The sequence below is a fragment of the Stigmatopora nigra genome, chromosome 14 (genome assembly GCF_051989575.1).
Source record: "Stigmatopora nigra isolate UIUO_SnigA chromosome 14, RoL_Snig_1.1, whole genome shotgun sequence".
NCBI classification, from domain to species: domain Eukaryota; kingdom Metazoa; phylum Chordata; class Actinopteri; order Syngnathiformes; family Syngnathidae; genus Stigmatopora; species Stigmatopora nigra.
The window spans coordinates 5,170,016-5,188,136 of record NC_135521.1 but is presented as its reverse complement, the minus strand read 5'-3'; the positions used below and the strand labels follow the sequence as shown (position 1 = coordinate 5,188,136).

At 42.4% G+C, this 18,121-nt stretch overlaps 4 protein-coding genes across 6 annotated transcripts; 2 read left to right on the top strand and 2 right to left on the bottom strand.

Moving 5' to 3' along the window:
- Nucleotides 1–46: 46 nt before the first annotated feature.
- LOC144207770 (uncharacterized) lies at nt 47–2,000 on the bottom strand. The gene is made up of 4 exons (XM_077733411.1): nt 1,604–2,000; nt 1,123–1,238; nt 986–1,046; nt 47–741 (listed from the first exon to the last, which is right to left on the bottom strand). Exons 1-4 carry the CDS (start codon nt 1,872–1,874, stop codon nt 47–49), a joined length of 1,143 nt encoding a protein of 380 aa, XP_077589537.1. The 5' UTR covers nt 1,875–2,000.
- A 113-nt stretch (nt 2,001–2,113) lies between these two features.
- Nucleotides 2,114–18,087, bottom strand: smtnl1 (smoothelin-like 1). 3 transcript variants are annotated; one of them, XM_077733496.1, is made up of 13 exons: nt 17,405–18,087; nt 15,698–15,759; nt 12,209–12,336; nt 11,062–11,156; nt 8,875–8,996; nt 7,948–8,084; nt 6,346–6,496; nt 5,612–5,668; nt 4,445–4,658; nt 3,163–3,638; nt 2,950–3,064; nt 2,733–2,884; nt 2,114–2,633 (listed from the first exon to the last, which is right to left on the bottom strand). In XM_077733496.1, the coding sequence occupies exons 9-13, from the start codon at nt 4,517–4,519 to the stop codon at nt 2,246–2,248; spliced, it is 1,206 nt and encodes a 401-aa protein (XP_077589622.1). In that variant the 5' UTR covers nt 4,520–4,658; nt 5,612–5,668; nt 6,346–6,496; nt 7,948–8,084; nt 8,875–8,996; nt 11,062–11,156; nt 12,209–12,336; nt 15,698–15,759; nt 17,405–18,087; the 3' UTR covers nt 2,114–2,245. The 3 variants fall into 3 exon arrangements, with proteins under 3 accessions (XP_077589622.1, XP_077589623.1, XP_077589624.1); XM_077733497.1 differs by lacking the exon at nt 8,875–8,996; XM_077733498.1 differs by lacking the exons at nt 7,948–8,084; nt 8,875–8,996; nt 11,062–11,156; ... (1 more) ...; nt 15,698–15,759; nt 17,405–18,087 and adding an exon at nt 6,584–7,781.
- On the top strand, nt 5,889–10,237 carry slc43a3b (solute carrier family 43 member 3b). The gene is made up of 13 exons (XM_077733494.1): nt 5,889–6,147; nt 6,272–6,488; nt 6,602–6,731; nt 7,542–7,588; nt 7,686–7,762; nt 7,963–8,055; nt 8,146–8,285; nt 8,409–8,512; nt 8,617–8,760; nt 8,899–9,006; nt 9,203–9,389; nt 9,538–9,661; nt 9,757–10,237. Exons 2-13 carry the CDS (start codon nt 6,278–6,280, stop codon nt 9,862–9,864), a joined length of 1,473 nt encoding a protein of 490 aa, XP_077589620.1. The 5' UTR covers nt 5,889–6,147; nt 6,272–6,277; the 3' UTR covers nt 9,865–10,237.
- On the top strand, nt 11,717–15,508 carry rtn4rl2b (reticulon 4 receptor-like 2b). Its single transcript, XM_077733495.1, has 4 exons — nt 11,717–11,904; nt 12,887–13,113; nt 13,186–13,419; nt 13,553–15,508. The coding sequence occupies exons 1-4, from the start codon at nt 11,853–11,855 to the stop codon at nt 14,420–14,422; spliced, it is 1,383 nt and encodes a 460-aa protein (XP_077589621.1). The 5' UTR covers nt 11,717–11,852; the 3' UTR covers nt 14,423–15,508.
- Nucleotides 18,088–18,121: the final 34 nt, after the last annotated feature.

The following is an 18,121-nucleotide window of genomic DNA, read 5'->3' as shown; positions in this document are numbered from 1 at the left end:
ATCAAAACTAGAGGTTGGACTTTTGGGAATGTTATCATTGTTCTTTTCACAGGAGGGACGGTACGTCTGCACAGTGGGTGATCACATGCCTGCGGAGGTTACTCGGGTTTTTATAACTGGCCGTGCAGAAGGCGCAATTGTAGGGTCTCTCCTTTGAGTGTGTCCTCAGGTGGAGGTTGAGGTTGCCGCTCTGGGTGAAGCACTTTCCGCAAATGGAGCACCGGTATGGCTTCACTCCATTGTGGATGCGCATGTGAATGGCCCGCGTGCCATTGCTGGCGAATGTTTTCCCGCACATCGAGCAGGAAATGTGCGGCTTCTCCGCGTGGCTGGCGAGGGGCGCTGTCGGCTCCTCGCGGTTGGAGAAGTCCACGCCGCAGGAATTGGAATCCATGTCGACAGGGTGAGACGGCAAGGAGGGATCCAAATCCCGGGGGTACTGGACCACGTGACTGAATGTGTTACTTTGGGAGGAGGGAATTCCATCCAGCTGGGCTTTGTCGCCGCCACCACCCGGGAGGACGCTCGAGAAACTGTGACGGTTGACGTCCTGCGAGTTGAAGAGCTTCTGGTCCGTCGTGGCAAAAGGGCTTTCCATCTCATCCTTGAAGGGTCCGTGAGCTCGCCCATGAACGTTTATGATTTTCAGCTCCCCATTAATTGCGGTTTGAGAAGAACACTCTGCTGGCTCTGACTTTACAGTCTCCATCAGTTGGAGGGGATTTGTGAAGGCATCACAACCTGTAAATACACAAATACAATGTCACTGAGGAAGTTGAGAAGCCAACTGTTCATTTGCAATTCAACGCACTGAACATGACTACTTGGATGACAGCAATACCAATGAGAAGGTAAATAAGTAACTTTCCTCTTACACCAGTCACTCATGTGTTGTGTTAAGGGACAGCCCGGAAAATACAGTGTCTCTCCTTTCTCCAGTCTTCTTCACTATACGATTATTCTTATTGACGCACACTCGACTCACTCTTTAGTTCGATATCCTCTTCCTCTTTGATCAAAATACCAGGGCTCTCTCCAACTGCACACTGAAAAGAAAGTATGTACGCATTAAAAAATAAAATATCTCATTTGTTGTTGCAGTAAAAGGTCCCAAAAATATACCTCTTTAGAATAAGGATAGGATGTCTCAGCTGCCAGGTGCAGAGGAACTGAAGGATATTCTTGGATTATGGGAGTCTTTAAGACAATTGGAAATGCAGAATGTGGAAATACATGGGCTAAGAATTGAAGCAAACACACACAAAAAAATCAAACATTATCCTCACAATGGTCTCAGGGGGTGCTGGAGCCAATTATGGGCACCAGGTGGGTGTGAACAATTCTTTGAAATAGAAAGGTTAACATCCAAAAGAGGACTGGAACTGAAAAGGTTAAAACAAATTGAGTCAATTTGTACATTTATAAATATCATTCTATAACATTAATTTATAACATGACTGAGTTTAGGGGGTCAATTTTTGAACAGGTGTCCTCTCTCCCTGAAAGGGTTAAAAAATAGTTTCTCAGACTTTGAAGATGGAGTAAAGGAAGAACCCTGAAAAGATGGATGGCGGTGGTTAGAGTTGAAACTTTATGCGCTTACCCGGCGGCGTTTTGCTCCGGATTTTGCTGACGTTTGCCCGGCTCGCCGGCCGGTTGCTCCTCGACTGCAGGCGGAGGGAGATGATCTCTCTCCGCATTGTTTTCATCTTCATTCTCAGGTTTTCGTTGGCCTTCAGGCTTTGGCTGAGTTGGAGTTGCAAGAAGGCCGAATTCTCTGAGAACACCTTCTTTATTTCCACCACAGTTGCTTTCACCAGCAGGCCCATGATGGATAAAAGCTGCGCCTCTAGATTGAAACTGTCCGTGGGCATGTTTGTGGCCTTTAGTCGGGGTGCCGGTGGAGAGAAAATGTGTACCACAACAGAAGGCTAGTAGTTAGCTTGACGCCCCCAAGTGACGTAGTGGCGTAAAGGCACGTCCAATAAGCGACGCGCCTTACCGTAATGCTGAGGCTAAGGTCGTAAATTCGTGGCCCATTACAAGCCACTCTTGCTACTAGGACTTAGCACTGAAGACTGAGAAAAAATTACAAAATAAAACAGAAAACTACTCAACGTAAAGGGTGTCTACTTTATGTGCACAAGAAAAAAAAAAGCACGGCAACTTACAAAAGTGAGCGTGTTAGACCAAACAAACTAAGATAATTCTCCCTAAAAATCAATTTTTGGTGGTCATTTCTTTCCTAGGACTCTGCTTGCGCTAACTCTTCTCCCTTTAATGCCTCTTCTTTGGCATTCTCCTCTTGACCACTCACCAGTGAGCCATTCCCACCATGCTCAGCCTCTTCCTTGTCCACAGACGGCTCTTCGCCGGGATCTTCCACCTTCTCTTCTTTCTCCTTCCCCTCCTTATCTTTCTCTTCTTTCTCCTTCTCCTCCTTGTCTTTCTCTTCTTTCTCCTTCTCCTCCTTATCTTTATCCTTCTCCTCTTTATCTTTCTTTTCTTTCTCCAGTTTGGAGAGGCTGTGACAGAGGGCTTGGACGTAGGTGAACACGCACATGGGATCTGGGTGGTTCCCCATCATGAGCATGTCAGGCACTTCCAGCAGAGGCCAGCAGTCAGCCAGCGACCTGGGGGAGTACATGAATATAGTTATCCCTTGATTAGAAACCAATGATATGTTGATGTTGTTTTTTTTTTTTTTTAAATCGGTTTTACAGGTTGCCTACTCTGCAGTCTGGAAGGCCAGCGTAAAGTTCTTCTCCCTTTCAGTAGGTTTCAAGGCACTGTAGTCGAAAGCGTCAGGGAAGAAGCGATGGACCAGCGCGCAGAAAGCCATGCCGTCACTCCAAGATGAAGAGAAATTGTCTATGTTGACGCCCTGAAAGATTGAGAAGGACCTGCCGTTTTTGCGTCGACTCAATGACGAATCCCCCGAGGCCATACCTTATAGTGTTGGGTTTTGCTGCGACACCACTGCAGCATCCTCTGTTTGATGGAAGCCCCCGTGGCCCCAGCCGTGGACGACTTTTGAATTTTGAAGTTGCGCGGTAAGGGTGTCCTAGACAAACGGAAGGGATTAAAGAAGCGCATAAATTCCACATTGAAAGAAGCAGACAGACAGACGAGTGTATGTATGCTTTGCATTTAGTGACTCACTCTGGTGCCCCCTGTTGAAATTTGGCGATGATGTCGCTTTTTTTGGACGCTCGACCGGAGCGAGCCGAGGCTCTGGGACGGGACGGAGCAGGTGTTACTTTTGGGTTTCTTTTGGCCTTTCCTTGCTTCTCAGCCTCTTTAAGCTTTTCTTTTTCCTTGACTTGATTTTCATCCTTTACCGTTTCCGGCAGTTTTTCGACGCTCTTGTCATCGCTTCCGTTTGGTTCATCTTTCTTTTTGGTCTCGGCATCCTCTTCTTTTTTGACCTCGTCCTTAGGGTTGGCTTCGTCTCTGTTTCCACCATCCTCTACTGAAGTGCCTTTGGTGACATTTTCTGTCGGAGGAGCCTCCTCCTGCCTGGCTTGTGGTAGTGGATCCTCCCCCGCCTCCTCCCCCGTCTCCTCACTTAGCACCCGATTTTCCAGCGGGGCCTCCTCTCTCGGCTCGTTACTTTGCACAAGCGCCGGTTCATCTGTCTGGAAGGCAATCAAAATACTCGCTTGGGGACAAAATCCACATTGACGCTCGAATTCCAATTTTCAATAACCAAATGCGACCCACGGGACAATATTTCACACCCCATTTGACATCCAATGGGGGAGCATTAATGTTTCCAAATAAAACTTGGCCCACAGTTGCAGTGGATCTTCATTGGGTGCATGACAATGTGAGCCAGAGTAGTGAAAATATTTGACTGCTACTACTCAAGGAAGTAAGAGTTGCTAATATTAGTCAGCACTCTCTCCTCTGGCGATATGCAACGTGAGATAGGAAAAGCCATTCTGGGATTTGGGCAGCATCTTCATTTAGATATTTTACATTGGGAGTGTCAGTGTTCATGATTGAGGGCTGTCTATTAAAAAAATAAAAACACTGACAGTTTACTTTTATTTTATTTTAATGGCTTACTAGAGTGGCTTTAATTAGTGGAGACAACCACTAAAGATGCCTTTAAGGAACAAAACAGCTGGGAGATGCTCTACTCTTCTAAAATTTGAAATCTCACTGGATACATTTTGCAACTTTGCCCTCTTCATTAAAAATTGGTGTACTTATTAACAACACTCTGTTGTCTTTTTTTCTAAATCCTTATATCAGGAAAACTTAGACTTAACTGTGCCTTAGATTTAAGGCACATGCAATATTAGATATCTCAAAAATCTTTTTTGTTCTCTAACCAAACCTTCCTTTTTGAAGCTGACATCTTTAAAGCAATCTCAAACGTCCGTGAGGCAACAACACTTGAAATGCATCACAACTGATGATACAGAAACACATTTACCTGTTTGTTGACACTGGACTGATTTGTCTCCTCGGAAGACTCCGTCATCTCCCGTTTGGCGGATTCTCCATCCATTCCGACAATGGGGTTTTTCGGCAAGCCCGTTGAATGCAGTTGTGCGGCGTCCTCCGCGTTCCGTGGTCTTCCAGCTCCATTGGGCCGACGCTCCCTCCCCCTTTTGAGAGGATGCCTTTGCTTTTTTACGTGACCTTTCCTACAACACAAGTGCCCAAAATAGCATCTCAGTGACAGAAGCCCAGTCCAACGTGGCCAGACAGCTGCATCTGCTGTGGAAACGGTGGCAGTACACACACACAAACTCGTAACCCATTATATACTTTGGCTATAGTCTCTCAGAAGTGAGTCCAAAGCAGTTGCTCTTCTCCATTAACACCTTTGAATTACTCTGTGTTTCTTTATCTAGTTCTCTAAATATATTAAATATATATTCCTAAAATTCCATGTTGATTTGAACCCAAATAATTACTTGTTTCCGCCCCCACCAAAAACCTTGCTAATGAGTTGTTCTCATACCTAGTAAACAAAAAAATGTACAAAAAAATTTAAAATCGGAAAAGTGGGTCGACCTGTGATAACAAATCATATTTATAAGCATTGAATGCTCTAATGCATTTTTTTTTGTTTTCAAATAGAAAAGCAAGCAAAAAGAAAAGAATGAAAGAAAAAAATATGGCAATAGCCCTAAAAGGCCACTAGGAGGTGCCTTTACGCCATAACTTTGTAGATATAGGCTGGGTAAAGAAATGAAAACGATTACTAATGTTAACTAAAATTGTTGTATGGAAATCAACCCATCAATTTGTCACGTGCCACTTTTGAGGAAGCTTATTATATATTTATTAGGGGTTTCCCTTATTTAATTAATAGAATTTATATTAATTTCAAAGGAATTAATTGAACTGGTATAACATGAAAGTATGAGAGGCATAGTGCTTGAATTGTTCAATTATAAAATCACTTGCTATTAATATAAAAAGTGTATAGGTTGCACTCCGTGTTACATAACATTGCTTTCTTTCGATAGTACTGTCATCATTTCCACCCCAAATTCTACTTAAGAGGAAGTCAAAATTGGGAAACAGAATCCCGTGTTCGCCTCTATTTTGGGTTCAATCTCAATTTTAATAACAGTGGATCACAAGTTACCTCCAAAGTTTGCTGATGTGGCCAATGAGGTTCCTCTATTTCACAACCACACATGCCCTTTAAAAAAACACAAAAAAGCAATTAGTTGGACATAAGACATTTTTTTCTCTCTGTCTAGACTAACATTTATTTGATTCCTACAGATTTAAAATTTCAAGTCCCTCTCTTCGTGAAGAAAGTTTTTGGTGTCTGTTTCTAATCAATCCTCAGCATTTCTCCCCCTTGTTCTAGTCAAATGAACTTTAGACTGAACAGAACAAGTGTTGCAGCAATTCCACTATTTTCAACATTGCTGTAGTAGAGCCGTGCAGCGTTTTAGGTTTGGTTAAAAGTTATTTTCCAACTAAGGTGGTGCCGCTTTTATTATTTTTTTTGCACTGAAGTGTTGGATTGAGAAAGGACGAGAGGGAGGAAACCTTGAGGCAAGAGCAAGGAGGAGTTGGACCACTATTTAAAAGGAACAGAAAGAATAAGTGCATAGGGGGATGTGACTGCTGAGATCTGCAAAAGGCACAAAAGTGAGCGTGCGTCAAAAGGTCGGTCTACTTTTTTTTCTTTACTTAACTTAATTGGGAAAAACTGTAGGCTCAATTTTGTGGAAATGTATATTTACTTATGTAAGCACCAAATTACAGTATTTTTTGTTGTTGCAAATTTTAGGTTGGTATGTCCACAGACTGGCACAGATCAGCCAGGAGAATGAAGTGTCAGAATAATTTGCGTCGGGGCCTGACCTTTGTTACGGGCCTGGTGGAGTGCCTGTGTTTTGCCGGTATCCTGTTTGGGTGGGCCTCGCTGGTTTTCATCCTCAAGAAAGATGGTTATTTCAACTATCTGTGCGTCAACGCCACATCAATCAATGGTTCACAGGTCTTAGGTCAGTCCCTTTGATCGGAAAAGACAAGAATATAAAAACAAAAAACAACAACACTTGGTCAGCATTAACAAAGTACTGGTACTTTTTTGGCTTACTTTTTGGGACACTTTTAGATTGCAGTGGACAGGACGAGCAGTTTTCTCTGGTCTTCACCATTGCGTCCTTCATGAACAATTTCATCACGTTGGCCAGCGGTTTCATTTTTGACCACTTTGGCACCACCGTGGCTAGACTCTTGGGAATGTGAGTATATGTACACTTTCTGAATATGCCCCTATGCTGCCTTGAGTATTTAGTCACTTATTGTAAACTGGCTAGCATATGGTTTTGTGTAAACATGTGGTATGTATTTACAACAAAAACAAGCCAAATGGGCTTTCACACGAAATGTCTTCCTATGAACACACCTTGCAAGGAATCCTGTACGTCTTCTTTTTTGGCTTAGCGCCAAGGTTAACTGTAAATGTGTCCATAAATCACAGCAAAAGAGCAAATACCTGACCTAAAAAAGTTGAGAAATACTTTGAAAGGATAAGAGGAGACGTCGTCAGAAAAATCCAGAATTGGCTGACCGTACGCTGTCCACTATTTCAGAAACATAAACACAAACTTGATCCTCCCGAATAATCCAAATGGACAAAAAAAAAAAAAAAAAAAAATCAGAAGAAATGCCCATGTGTTTTCACTCACTGGGATAAGGAAAGCAAATGTTTTTCTTCCCAGCGCTTAAAAGCGTTGAAAGGTTTCAGCTCTGGTGCAAAACAAGGAAATTAAAACCAAATAAAACACGTTGGGCGTTGTCAGGGCATGGGATTGGCATGCAAATACAGTTTCAAGCCGAGGCTTGTTGATATACACACTATAGAAAAAGACTGATTCAGAATTATTTGCAGGAGAGAAGTCCCCCCCAAAAATAGCAATCACCTTGATATGTTGATTTAAACGATTGAATTTTTGCAGTCCAAAAGAATGGCAATTGGGAATCATTTAAACGTCCGATTTGTGGCGAGCCCTATCGACACTAACATGACGTTACGTGTTGATTGATTTCAGAGCCTTTCACACAATGGGCACGTTGATGGTGGCCTTCTCAAATTCAGGTGAAGAAAAAAAAGCACTCATTTTGTCTGTCCTTTGGCGGAGTTTTAAATACAGGTAGGTCAGGATTCTCATTTATTTTTTTATGTTTACCATCAGGCCTGGCCATCCTGCTTTTCCCAGCTCTTTCCTTCATAGCCGTGGGCGGCATCATGTTGCTTCTCACCAACATGCAGGTAAGTAAGTCATCAGCAATTTTAAGTTTTAACTAAAGGACTATGGAATGTGGCTCAAGGAATTCCAATTCATCTAAATTACTCCCCGAGGTGATGGTGGGACTTAAGACTCTCAAAGCAAAACAAAATACACTAATACAATGGTGGAGTATCACATAGCGGACATGAACTAACAACAGATTTACCTTGTTGGCCTGAAGGTAGGGAACCTTTTCGGAAGTCATCGTTCAACTGTCATCACTCTTTACAACGGGGCCTTTGACTCATCCTCAGCACTCTTCTTAATCATCAAGGTGTGTTTTTTGGGAAAGATTTTGCTCATCTGACAAAAGAAAAAAAAGAACATACCATATAAAACTCTTTTTGCTCTTTGTCAAGTACAGTTGGTATATGAGTCTGGCATCTCTCTATTTGCCTGTTTCCTGTTCCTGTCCGCCTGCAGCGTCATACATGTGTCGAGGACTTTATTCCTCTTTCCCAGAACGTTCATCCCATACCCGCTACCCGACGGCTTTACATACGGGTATGAATGTGAAAGACTGGCTCTTATTTACACTTGACGCAGATGCAAAATGTCTACGTATTCTTAGCAGGGGCAAAAAAAAAAAAAAAAAGTCCCTCACACTGATTGACTTTGTGACCTCAGGTTATCCTGCGGCAAATCAGATGCTGCCAGGGTGTCCAAGACCGAGGACTCGCAAACAAAGGACGAGATGGAGCAAATTAAAGAGAAAGTTCCCGTAAAACCAGGTCCGATTCCACTTCCCACGAAGCAAAACGACAGACGCATTGTTCTTTCGTGGTGACCGACGAATGTGTTTGTAAATCTGTCCTTTCTTGTCTCTCGCTCCCAGAGAAAACCCTACGCGAGTGTGTCCTGTCTAGATTATTCATATGGCACGTGGTCTGGCTGTCCGTAATCCAGTTGAGACATTATCTGTTTATCGGAACCCTCAACCCCACGCTTGTCAAGTTGACTGACGGGGAGCCTTCTCTTGGTAAGTTATTACTTCAAAATCTTTCTCAAATATCGCACTGACATACATTTTTAAATAGCTGTCTATCTCACTAAGAGGACAGATTCCAGATCTAACCATGATGTCAATACGTACCTCATATTTTCTGTGTGTCGCCAGTGAGCCGGTACATTAACGCTTTTGCCTTTACCCAACTCTGTGGGGTGTTGTGCGCACCCTGGAATGGCCTCATCATGGACAGAAACAAGCGAAAAGCCCTAGTGGAAGGTAAGATCAGAAATAACTTTTGACTATAGGATCGCCGACAGGAAATTAACAATTAACCGGCAAAAAAAAAAAAAAAAAAAAAAAAAACACAGACGACAGACAAATAAAAGTGTGCAGACAAACTAAAAGTTCTACTGGTACCGTGGCAAATGAATCCAAATTCTCTTTCTGAATTTTGTTACGTAATTGTGTGCAGGTATGAGTGAACGAGAGTCGGACCTCAACTCCTCGGTTCTGTCTCTCTTCTTGACGGCATTGATGGCGTTAATATTCTCCATCTGTGCTGCGACACCCGTTCTACAACTTCAGTACTTCACTTTTGTCATCCAAGTTATTAATCGCTCCTTCCTATACGGCGGCAACGCAGCATTTCTCATCGTGGCGTGAGTAAACCGCCACCATTTTGGATTGTCTTAACTCTAGCACGTTAAGAAATTGATTGATACTGTTTGTAAAAAAAGTCTTTCATAGCCTGCAAAATGTCCATCGAAATACATTCATTTTGGGCTCTTTTTGGGGGGGTTCTTGTAGTTTTCCATCGTGCCACTTTGGGAAACTGTACGGCCTCGTCATGGCTCTTTCGGCAATCGTGTCTCTGCTGCAATACGCCTGTTTTGCTTTGGTTAAATCGGTTCTGAATGGAGATCCATTATATGTGAGTAGATGATTTCAAATCTTGCCCCCCATTTTGATTTGTAGGCAAAGATAGTGAATGAGCTAACAGATTCCTACATTCCCATGTGTCCGCAGGTGAACATCGCTCTGGCGATAATAATCCTGCTCACCTTCGCCCACCCCCTGTCCGTCTATTTGCACTGTCGAGGCCTTGCGTCGCAACGAGCCTTGGGCCGACTGTGACAGCCGGAAAAAGAGACGTGCCATTACCTTCTATTAATATTGTTTAAGACACTGTGACTGTTACATCAATTCAGATTGTTTTGACATTTTTTTTTTACTTTAAAAAAAAATGATTCACATTGTTCTAATCACTTGACTTTAAGCACTGACGACCAAACTGTATTTTTTGCATATTATAAGACACACTTGACTATTAAGATACAGGTGTTCTGGTTGTATTATGGGATATTTACCCAATTAGCCTGTAAAAATCAATAAGACGCAAAGATTCAAAGCGGAAGAAAAAAAAGTAGCTTTGTATTTTTCTTTTAAATCCTATGTTATTTTTCTTTGTGTATTACCTTTTAATAAAAAATATGACTATACATTATAATACAGTATGATACTAATCCTTTATTTGTGTCCCAGACACTATTTTTAAATTGGAACAAAAGTAGAAAGATAAAGTGATAACGCTATGGATATCACCGATAAATGTTGGCGTTGAGCTGCTCTTAGGAAAAACTTCTTATCTGAAAAATGGCAGGACATTTGAGAAAAAAAGTCAGTTGCTTAATGAAGTCATTTGTGGTATTATTACATAATTAGGAGATGAAAGTCCAAATATGATATAATATTAAGAAAATGCTGAAGGATTTTTAAAAAAAAAGCATTTTGTGATTCCTGTCTGATGACCTAATTTCATAACCGTTCTGAATGTATAAACACCTCTCAATGACAACTTCTGTTTATTTTTCCTCCTTATTAGCCTGGTGGGCAGAATCACACATTGACCACATGTGAAATTGCAGCTATCACATGTGCTGGTTGGTCATAGACTGAGGACACATGAATAGAATCATGACAGATCCTTGCAACATGCTGTGTTTACACCAGTTCAAATGCCAGTGTGCCTGTGAATGACTGGGACACGAGAAGGCGAGTGAGAGGATGCATCATAAAGGGAGGGCCTGCTGCTGTGGCGTGTGGAGGTGTCATGGCTATTATGTATTTCACGTGGATATGGTGTATACTGACACACAGTTTGTTTACACAGGAGCAGAGAATATTGTATAAAATATATATATACATCTCACATTCATGCTTCCAAAGCTGTCCCTCAACCCCTCGACATTGTGTGTGTAGGCAATTTGGAATTTCAGTTTTTGGTGGTGTGATTGCCTAAAGGCAGATGGCGTGTGTCATGGTGGCACTCACCTTGCTAGACCCATGTGGTGGAGGAGCTTTTGAATAGTGAGTAGCTCCAGTTTTGTCATTGAAACCCATGTCCAGACTGCGCTGTTTTTCCAACCCTGGACAAAAAATACAAACGGAACACTAAAAGTCAAACACAATCAGCTTTGTCGCTCATGTCAACCTGGTCAAAAAAATCAAATCAGTATTGGTGTATGGGAACTAGTGCACAATACTCAACAATAGGCAGGTTTGTTCAACAGAGACGATTAAGGAAGACGTGCCTAAACAGCCTATTCAATCTCGCCACACATAATAATAGGAAAACTTGTATGCTTAAATTTATTCCAAGATTTCTTGATACATTTATTTTACACAGTATTTGGTCTCCCTTGGACCTCCGCTTTTTGTGCAACCTTGTGAGGATAAGTGGCTCAGAGGATGAATGCGTGCCTTAAGTTTACTGTTGCTGCCTCCCCGATGCTGTCAATTAAGATGCAAAAGAAGCCAATCCAAACCAAGACTCCTCGCATCCTCCCTTTCTTGGCTCTTCCACCGGTCCCTGCCTCGCTTCCTCTTCTCCCCTGCCAGGAAAAGAGGCTGACGTATGAGAGAGAGCTTCCAACCCCCTGCCCACGCCGCCTGGTGGGCGACCAGACCTCCGCCAAGTATAAACGAGCACGCGGGGACTCCCGATCACTCCCTCGTGAAGCCAAAGCAGGTCGGTCGGTCACCGGAGCGGAACGTCAGCAGAGATAGCAGCACGCAGGCACATCTTGGCCGCGCAGGCTAACTCGCTTTCAGTTTTACTCGTCATGGAGACTCGCTACCTTTCCAGGAGATCCAGAACAGCCCACAACTTTAAGAGTGAGTTGGCATGCACTTCACTAACATTTTTTTTTTTAAATTTATCACGCATACATTGTCATGTCTGCTTAACTTTTCGTGTTTCCTTCCAGAAGAATTTTCATTTGTGTTCTTTGAACGTTAATTTCATGATCCAAATGTGTTGCTTTGAATGGTAGTTCTCATATAATTGACCTCAACATATTACATTGTAGAATTTATCTAACGCCAACATCATTGAGTATTTTTTTTAAATCTGTTTTCAACAAATTTCTCCAATTCCCTTCATAAACTGAATGTTACGCACGCGCAATCATGAACTCACCTTGCAGTAATTAAGACAGAGCAAGATTTGAAGTGGGTGTCTTATTCCACTTGAAATCCCAGTCTCGTGTTCTTCCGAAGCCCCAGCGTAGATAACGGTTCGACTTGTTGAGAGGTCACGATGAGCCACTGGAAAATATTGCGTAAAACAGATGAATGGGAAGTTCATCATCATTTCATGAGTCTACATTTACCACCAGAGTCGCTTTTGTGTGGCGCCACCCGAGCCGTGCCGAGAAACGAGGCACTAATTGAAGCAGGGGGCGAAATTGATCTGGGTCCAATTACTGCTTTTTGTTCCTTCTGCTTAGCAAACATTTCAATCAAATAGTTTTTCTTCTTCCATGGTCATCCAAATTTTGAATTTGACAGATAAAAAAAAACAATACTTTTCTCTATTTTTAGTCTACATTGTTACATTTTTTATAGGGAAAAATATAGATTACTTTGTGCCTATTTAAAGTTGTGTAACTGATGCTGTAGCCTACGTTAAAGGATCAAGTAGATATGTTTGAATGGTTGTTGCCGTGTTGAATTATGCAAAAGACTTACGTAACACAGGGAATAGAAATTAAAGAAAACAAAGGGATGACACCAAGTATTGAAATGGAGGCTTGTCTAAACATCCCAATCTATCATCCACATTTACCAAATTAGAATTTGATTGTTTCTTTCCCAGGTGGACTGTCACTGTGGCTGATCCTGTGGCTGGTGGTAGTAAAACCCAGCAGTGTGGCCGCATGCCCCAGGCTCTGCGTGTGTTACCCTACGCCCATGACAGTCAGCTGCCAGTCCCAGAACCTGACCATCGTTCCGGCCGGCGTGCCGTACGACTCTCAACGTGTGTTCCTGCAGAACAATCGCATCACAGAACTCCGCGCGGATTCTTTTGGCTTTGAAACGCAGGTAAGATTGTGCGAGAGCTCCTTAGTTGAAGTCCGGCGCTAAGAGGATGACTTTTTTTTGCTGCTCTTCAAGGTGCTTTGGCTTTATGGCAATAACATCACATGGATCGAGGCCGGGGCCTTCAGTAACCTCAGGGTTCTGGAGGAGTTGGACTTGGGAGACAACCCCGCACTGAGGCGCCTAGAAGGCGGAGCTTTTCGGGGGCTGGAGAAGTTGCAGAGTCTGCACATGCACCGATGCAAACTTGCCACGTTACCCCACGATCTCTTTCACAAGTTGTACAGTCTGCAGTTCCTCTACTTGCAGGTAAATCTTGCCACCGCACACACCGTCAACACTTGAAGATTCTTAGTATACTTTATCCATTGTGGACCTTTGGTGAATATTGCCAGCTCACGACTAATGGACTTTTCTTCTCACTGTTTTGACATTGTGGCAGGAGAACCAACTGCACTTTCTGCAAGATGACCTGTTCGCAGATCTGGTCAATCTCACCCATCTATTCCTCCACGGCAACCGCATCCGTGCCCTGACTGAGAACGTATTCCGAGGTCTGGTAAATCTGGACCGCCTACTTCTCCACGGCAATCGAATCCGGCAGGTCAACCGCCGCGCTTTCCGCGACCTTGGCCGGGTCTCCATCCTTTACTTGTTCAACAACTCCCTGGCCGAGCTGCCCGGCCAGGCTATGCGAGACACCCAAGGTATCAACTTCCTCCGTCTCAACGATAACCCTTGGTCCTGTGGTTGCGAGGCCCGTTCCTTATGGGAGTGGTTTCGCAAAGCCCGCATTTCCTCGTCTGAGCTGATCTGCTCGTCGCCATCACAACGTCGCGGGCAAGATCTCAGATTCCTCCGGGAACTGGACTTTGCCCTCTGCCCCGTCCCTGACCCCGGCTCCCTGGCCGGAAGTACCACGACCACCTTCAGCACCAAGACTCGCTGGTGGTTCTCCAAGCACAAGCCCGCCTCATCCTCCAAGGTCAATAATCATAAAACCACAGAGTCAGTGAAGTCCTTCCCTCAAGGGAAACCAAAATATTTCCCCAAAAGCCAATTGGACTCGTTTCCTCCCAAGTACGAACTATCAGATGACGAAGTAGCTCTTCCCAAGCTTGACCAGGAAGAGTACTGGACCAACTACGTCAACGAAGATGGCGCCATCCCCTGCCTGGAACTCGACTGCCCCCAGGGTTACGACAGTCCATATTATGCATCGTCGTTCTCGTCTTTTGCCACCCACCGGGCCTTCCTGCACCCTTTCTCTTTCTGCATACTTGCCTTCTCCCTACATCTCCTTTTTGGCTGAAGGCAAGCTTTCTTCAAGGTTTATTTCTTCTCTCAATCTTCAGTCCTGCTTTTTACAACTCAAAACAAAAACCTGGGAGCGCCATCCCTTTTAGTTACCTCCACAATCTCTAATGGAGGTGAAAGCACGCACTGACTGTAAAAAGGCAAGGAAGCCAGTATTTTTTTCAGAAACAGATGCCAGTTGTGTCACACCAAAAATAGTCGTTGACAGTGAAAGATAGCAAACAGAGATTTTTATCAAATGTCTTGCAACACACACAGTAAAGCAAGTATTTTGTTTTGATAATCAGCAGCAATCTGTACAGACATTATAGATTTTACGGGCATTAAAGATTCTAGTTTACAGCTTTTTGTGTGAAAACACTAAAGAATGATTTAAGGCTGTGTTGCAATGAAGTTTCTATATTTATTTGGAAGAGTTAGGTCATTTTTTGAAAAGAGCCAGAAAACCAGAGATGCTGGTTAATAAATGTATGCATATTAGCACTAAAGATTGTTGCAGATGTGTTTAGCACAAAGAACTTTTTACAACAAAACAGTCTGAGGTCGGATGCTGACAGACCTATTGCTGATTGCTTAAGTTACAGTAGCAGTAGCAAAACCGTTTCTAAAGGCCGTAGTGAGATTTGATCAAAACATTTGAAAATGATAACATCAGAGTTGGGGAAAAAATGTGAAGGGTCGAGTGCAGGGTTGTCAGCCAAGTGTGATTTTTTTCCCTCTCAGATTTGGATGTCATGTGTGAGGCCCAGAGATGTGCGGCAACACAGCCGCCCGCCCACACTGGGACACGCAACACGAAACACGCATTACACGACAAACGTGACATGTCTCGCACTACTGTTATTTAGTTTGACTTTCTCTAATTCAGTAGCGTTTAGGAATGGATGCCACTCTTAGTTGATGAATAAAGTGAAAGTTGATAAAAGTTAGATATATAAATGCATCAGTTTGTTTTTTTTATTTAGCATAATAGAAATTATTTATTATTATTATAACAACTTTCATTGTTGCATTTGACCCGATGACTAACCTAATTGTGTTTTTCGATTGAAAGTTGGTTGAAACATTGCTCTGCTTTGTTTACAAAGAACAAATTATAAATAAATAAAAAATCAGACATGTGAGTGGGAGTTTCCTTGTTTTGTTTCCCTGACTTAGTGAGTCTGGCTCAAAAAGTACCAATTAAGAGCTGGACTTTTGGTAAACACATGAAGAATGAATATTGTGTATAATTCATAAACAGTACATTCATAACATCTTTTTTACATACCACTTATCCTCACAAAGGTCGTGGACGGTGCTGGAAGAGCCAATTGTGGAAGGGAAGACACCCTGAAAAACAATACAATAAAATTTACAAATGACAACACATAAACTGAATCAACCTATTAGAAAAGTGTTTTGACACTTGAAAAGTTTATTGACAACGACACTATTTGCTTGTCGCATTTAACAAATGGAAACCATAGTGTATAACTGTATATTGGGGTATATAAGCTGTGGGGGAAAAATGTTATGGCATGTGGGTGGAAATGAGGGGTGATTCAAGTACAAGAGCAAAAAGGGCACATGACATCTTCCAAGAGTTTACACACCTACTCAACAGAGTCCGAACTGTGATCACGATGATTCAAATGTCATCGTAATACACTCACAAATCCACACAATAGTACATAAGTGACCACTTTCTCACTGTAAAGACAAGCATAGCAGTGCGCCTTAACTTGAGCGCCAGAAAAAACGGTCGTCTTAAACTTTTGACTTTAGTTGCTATTTATTTTCGTATGATTTAGCCAAAATCATACATCGGTATACAAGCAGGGATTTCCTCTAGGAGTTTGAAAACTTTGAATTTGCAATTAAAGCTTCACATATTTTTCCATAATGTCCAAAAAGTGCAGGTGTTTGTGTTCTGTCACTGCATAGCTTCCTGTATGCTACTAATTGGCTATAGATGGTGTGCCTTTCCGGCACAACCACACAACTGTGGACATTAAGGCCATTAGCGAAGAGGAAGTGACTACAATGACGTGCGCACACGGCACCCACTCTTGTGTTCCAAAAATTCTATTCTTCTGGCCTTTTTTCTCTCTCAGTATCTTTCTCTTTTGTGCGTGCTTTTCATGTTGTCACTCATTCTCTCTTGCACATCTGTGAGTCGGTGTGTCACCGACGTCGGCATTTTGATGACGTTAATTCTTGTTCATGTCAAATTTGGAGAGGACAAAAATGACATAGAAGCACACAGATGGCCAAAGTCTAGGAAGATTGGAATAGAATGTAACTGAGTAGCTAGTGACCCACAGCATGCCTAATGACTTCACTACAACCCACATTGACCTGCGGATGGAAATGTGAGCTGCAGCCAACCGTCCAACCGAGTTCTGAATGTAATATTGAAGCAATCCTAACCAATACAAGCATTAATGTGGCAAACACTTTTAAGTCCTTTATTCATTTTTGAAGGGCACAATGATGAATGATGGTTGGGTGAACATCATTGGGCCTGAAAAGACAATTGTATGGTGAGGTGACGACACATGATTTTTCTAATTTAATCTCACGTGCATATGAGCTACGATGCAAAACAACATGGAGCCAAAACAGGCGTTGTTTGGCGAGAAGTTAAAAAGAAATGAAATTGTGCGCTTGGATGAGTCAGAAGCCGCCTCGCTCTGGGAGATTTGACAGCCTTTGTTTGTTGGCACAGTCGCGCCCTACAATGTCGTCAAACATTTACATTTGCACAGTTTTTCTATAAATGTCAACACCACATCTTGGGTAAGAAGCGTCAATCCAGTATTATTTTGGTAACTCCATATGGTATTTGCTTTTGGACTTGATGGATTTGAGCACATCCATCTGGTACTTGGCAGACTTTCTCATGCATTTTTGCGTGTTTCAGATGTCATACTTCAGCTGTTCAATGCAAGGAAGATGTTTATGGATTAATAAAAAGTAACAGAAGGACACTAACCCTTTCATCTGTAGTACTCCAGTTTTGGCACACAGATTTTCGGTTCAAAGTAGCAGATGGGTAGCTGTGGGGGAAAAAATGATGCACTTAAACAAAGTACTATGATATTCAAATGAGAGCCAAAATATTTGATTTGATTTCATAGTCTAAGGAACACAGGTTTATTAAACTCATACATTTTAAGCGCTGATATTAAAATTAAGTGTTTGGGAAAATGATACAACGCTACTGTTATGTTAGAGGTTTTAAAGGCGAGACATTGAAAGAGAAATTTGCCATGTCATTTGCTAACTCAGCTAGCCCCAATTCTAACCACTTAGCGACAAATTTGCCATGTCATTTGCTAGCGCATATAGCCCCAATGATAACCACCTAACTGTATTTTTATTACAGTTTAGCCAAAAGAAACAACCCAGTTCATTGTCCGCAAGCCATTCGTCACGTAGTCATAGCAGTTTTGAGGAAAATATTCGGATTAAAACAACTGAATAGACTATTTACCGCCGGCTAATTCTTTGTGTCGAATTATTCAATTAAATTCGGAAGAGGACGAAGTGCACGAAAACGTCATACGTTCGTGGCGTATTAATAATACTAATATGGCATTTTTTAACAGAAAATTTGGATTAAAGTTGTTTTATAGCGCTTTTTGTTTTATTTTGTTGTGGCTAAGCGAAGTACTTACCGGCTATCGAATTCATCAAAGAACCTTCCCGC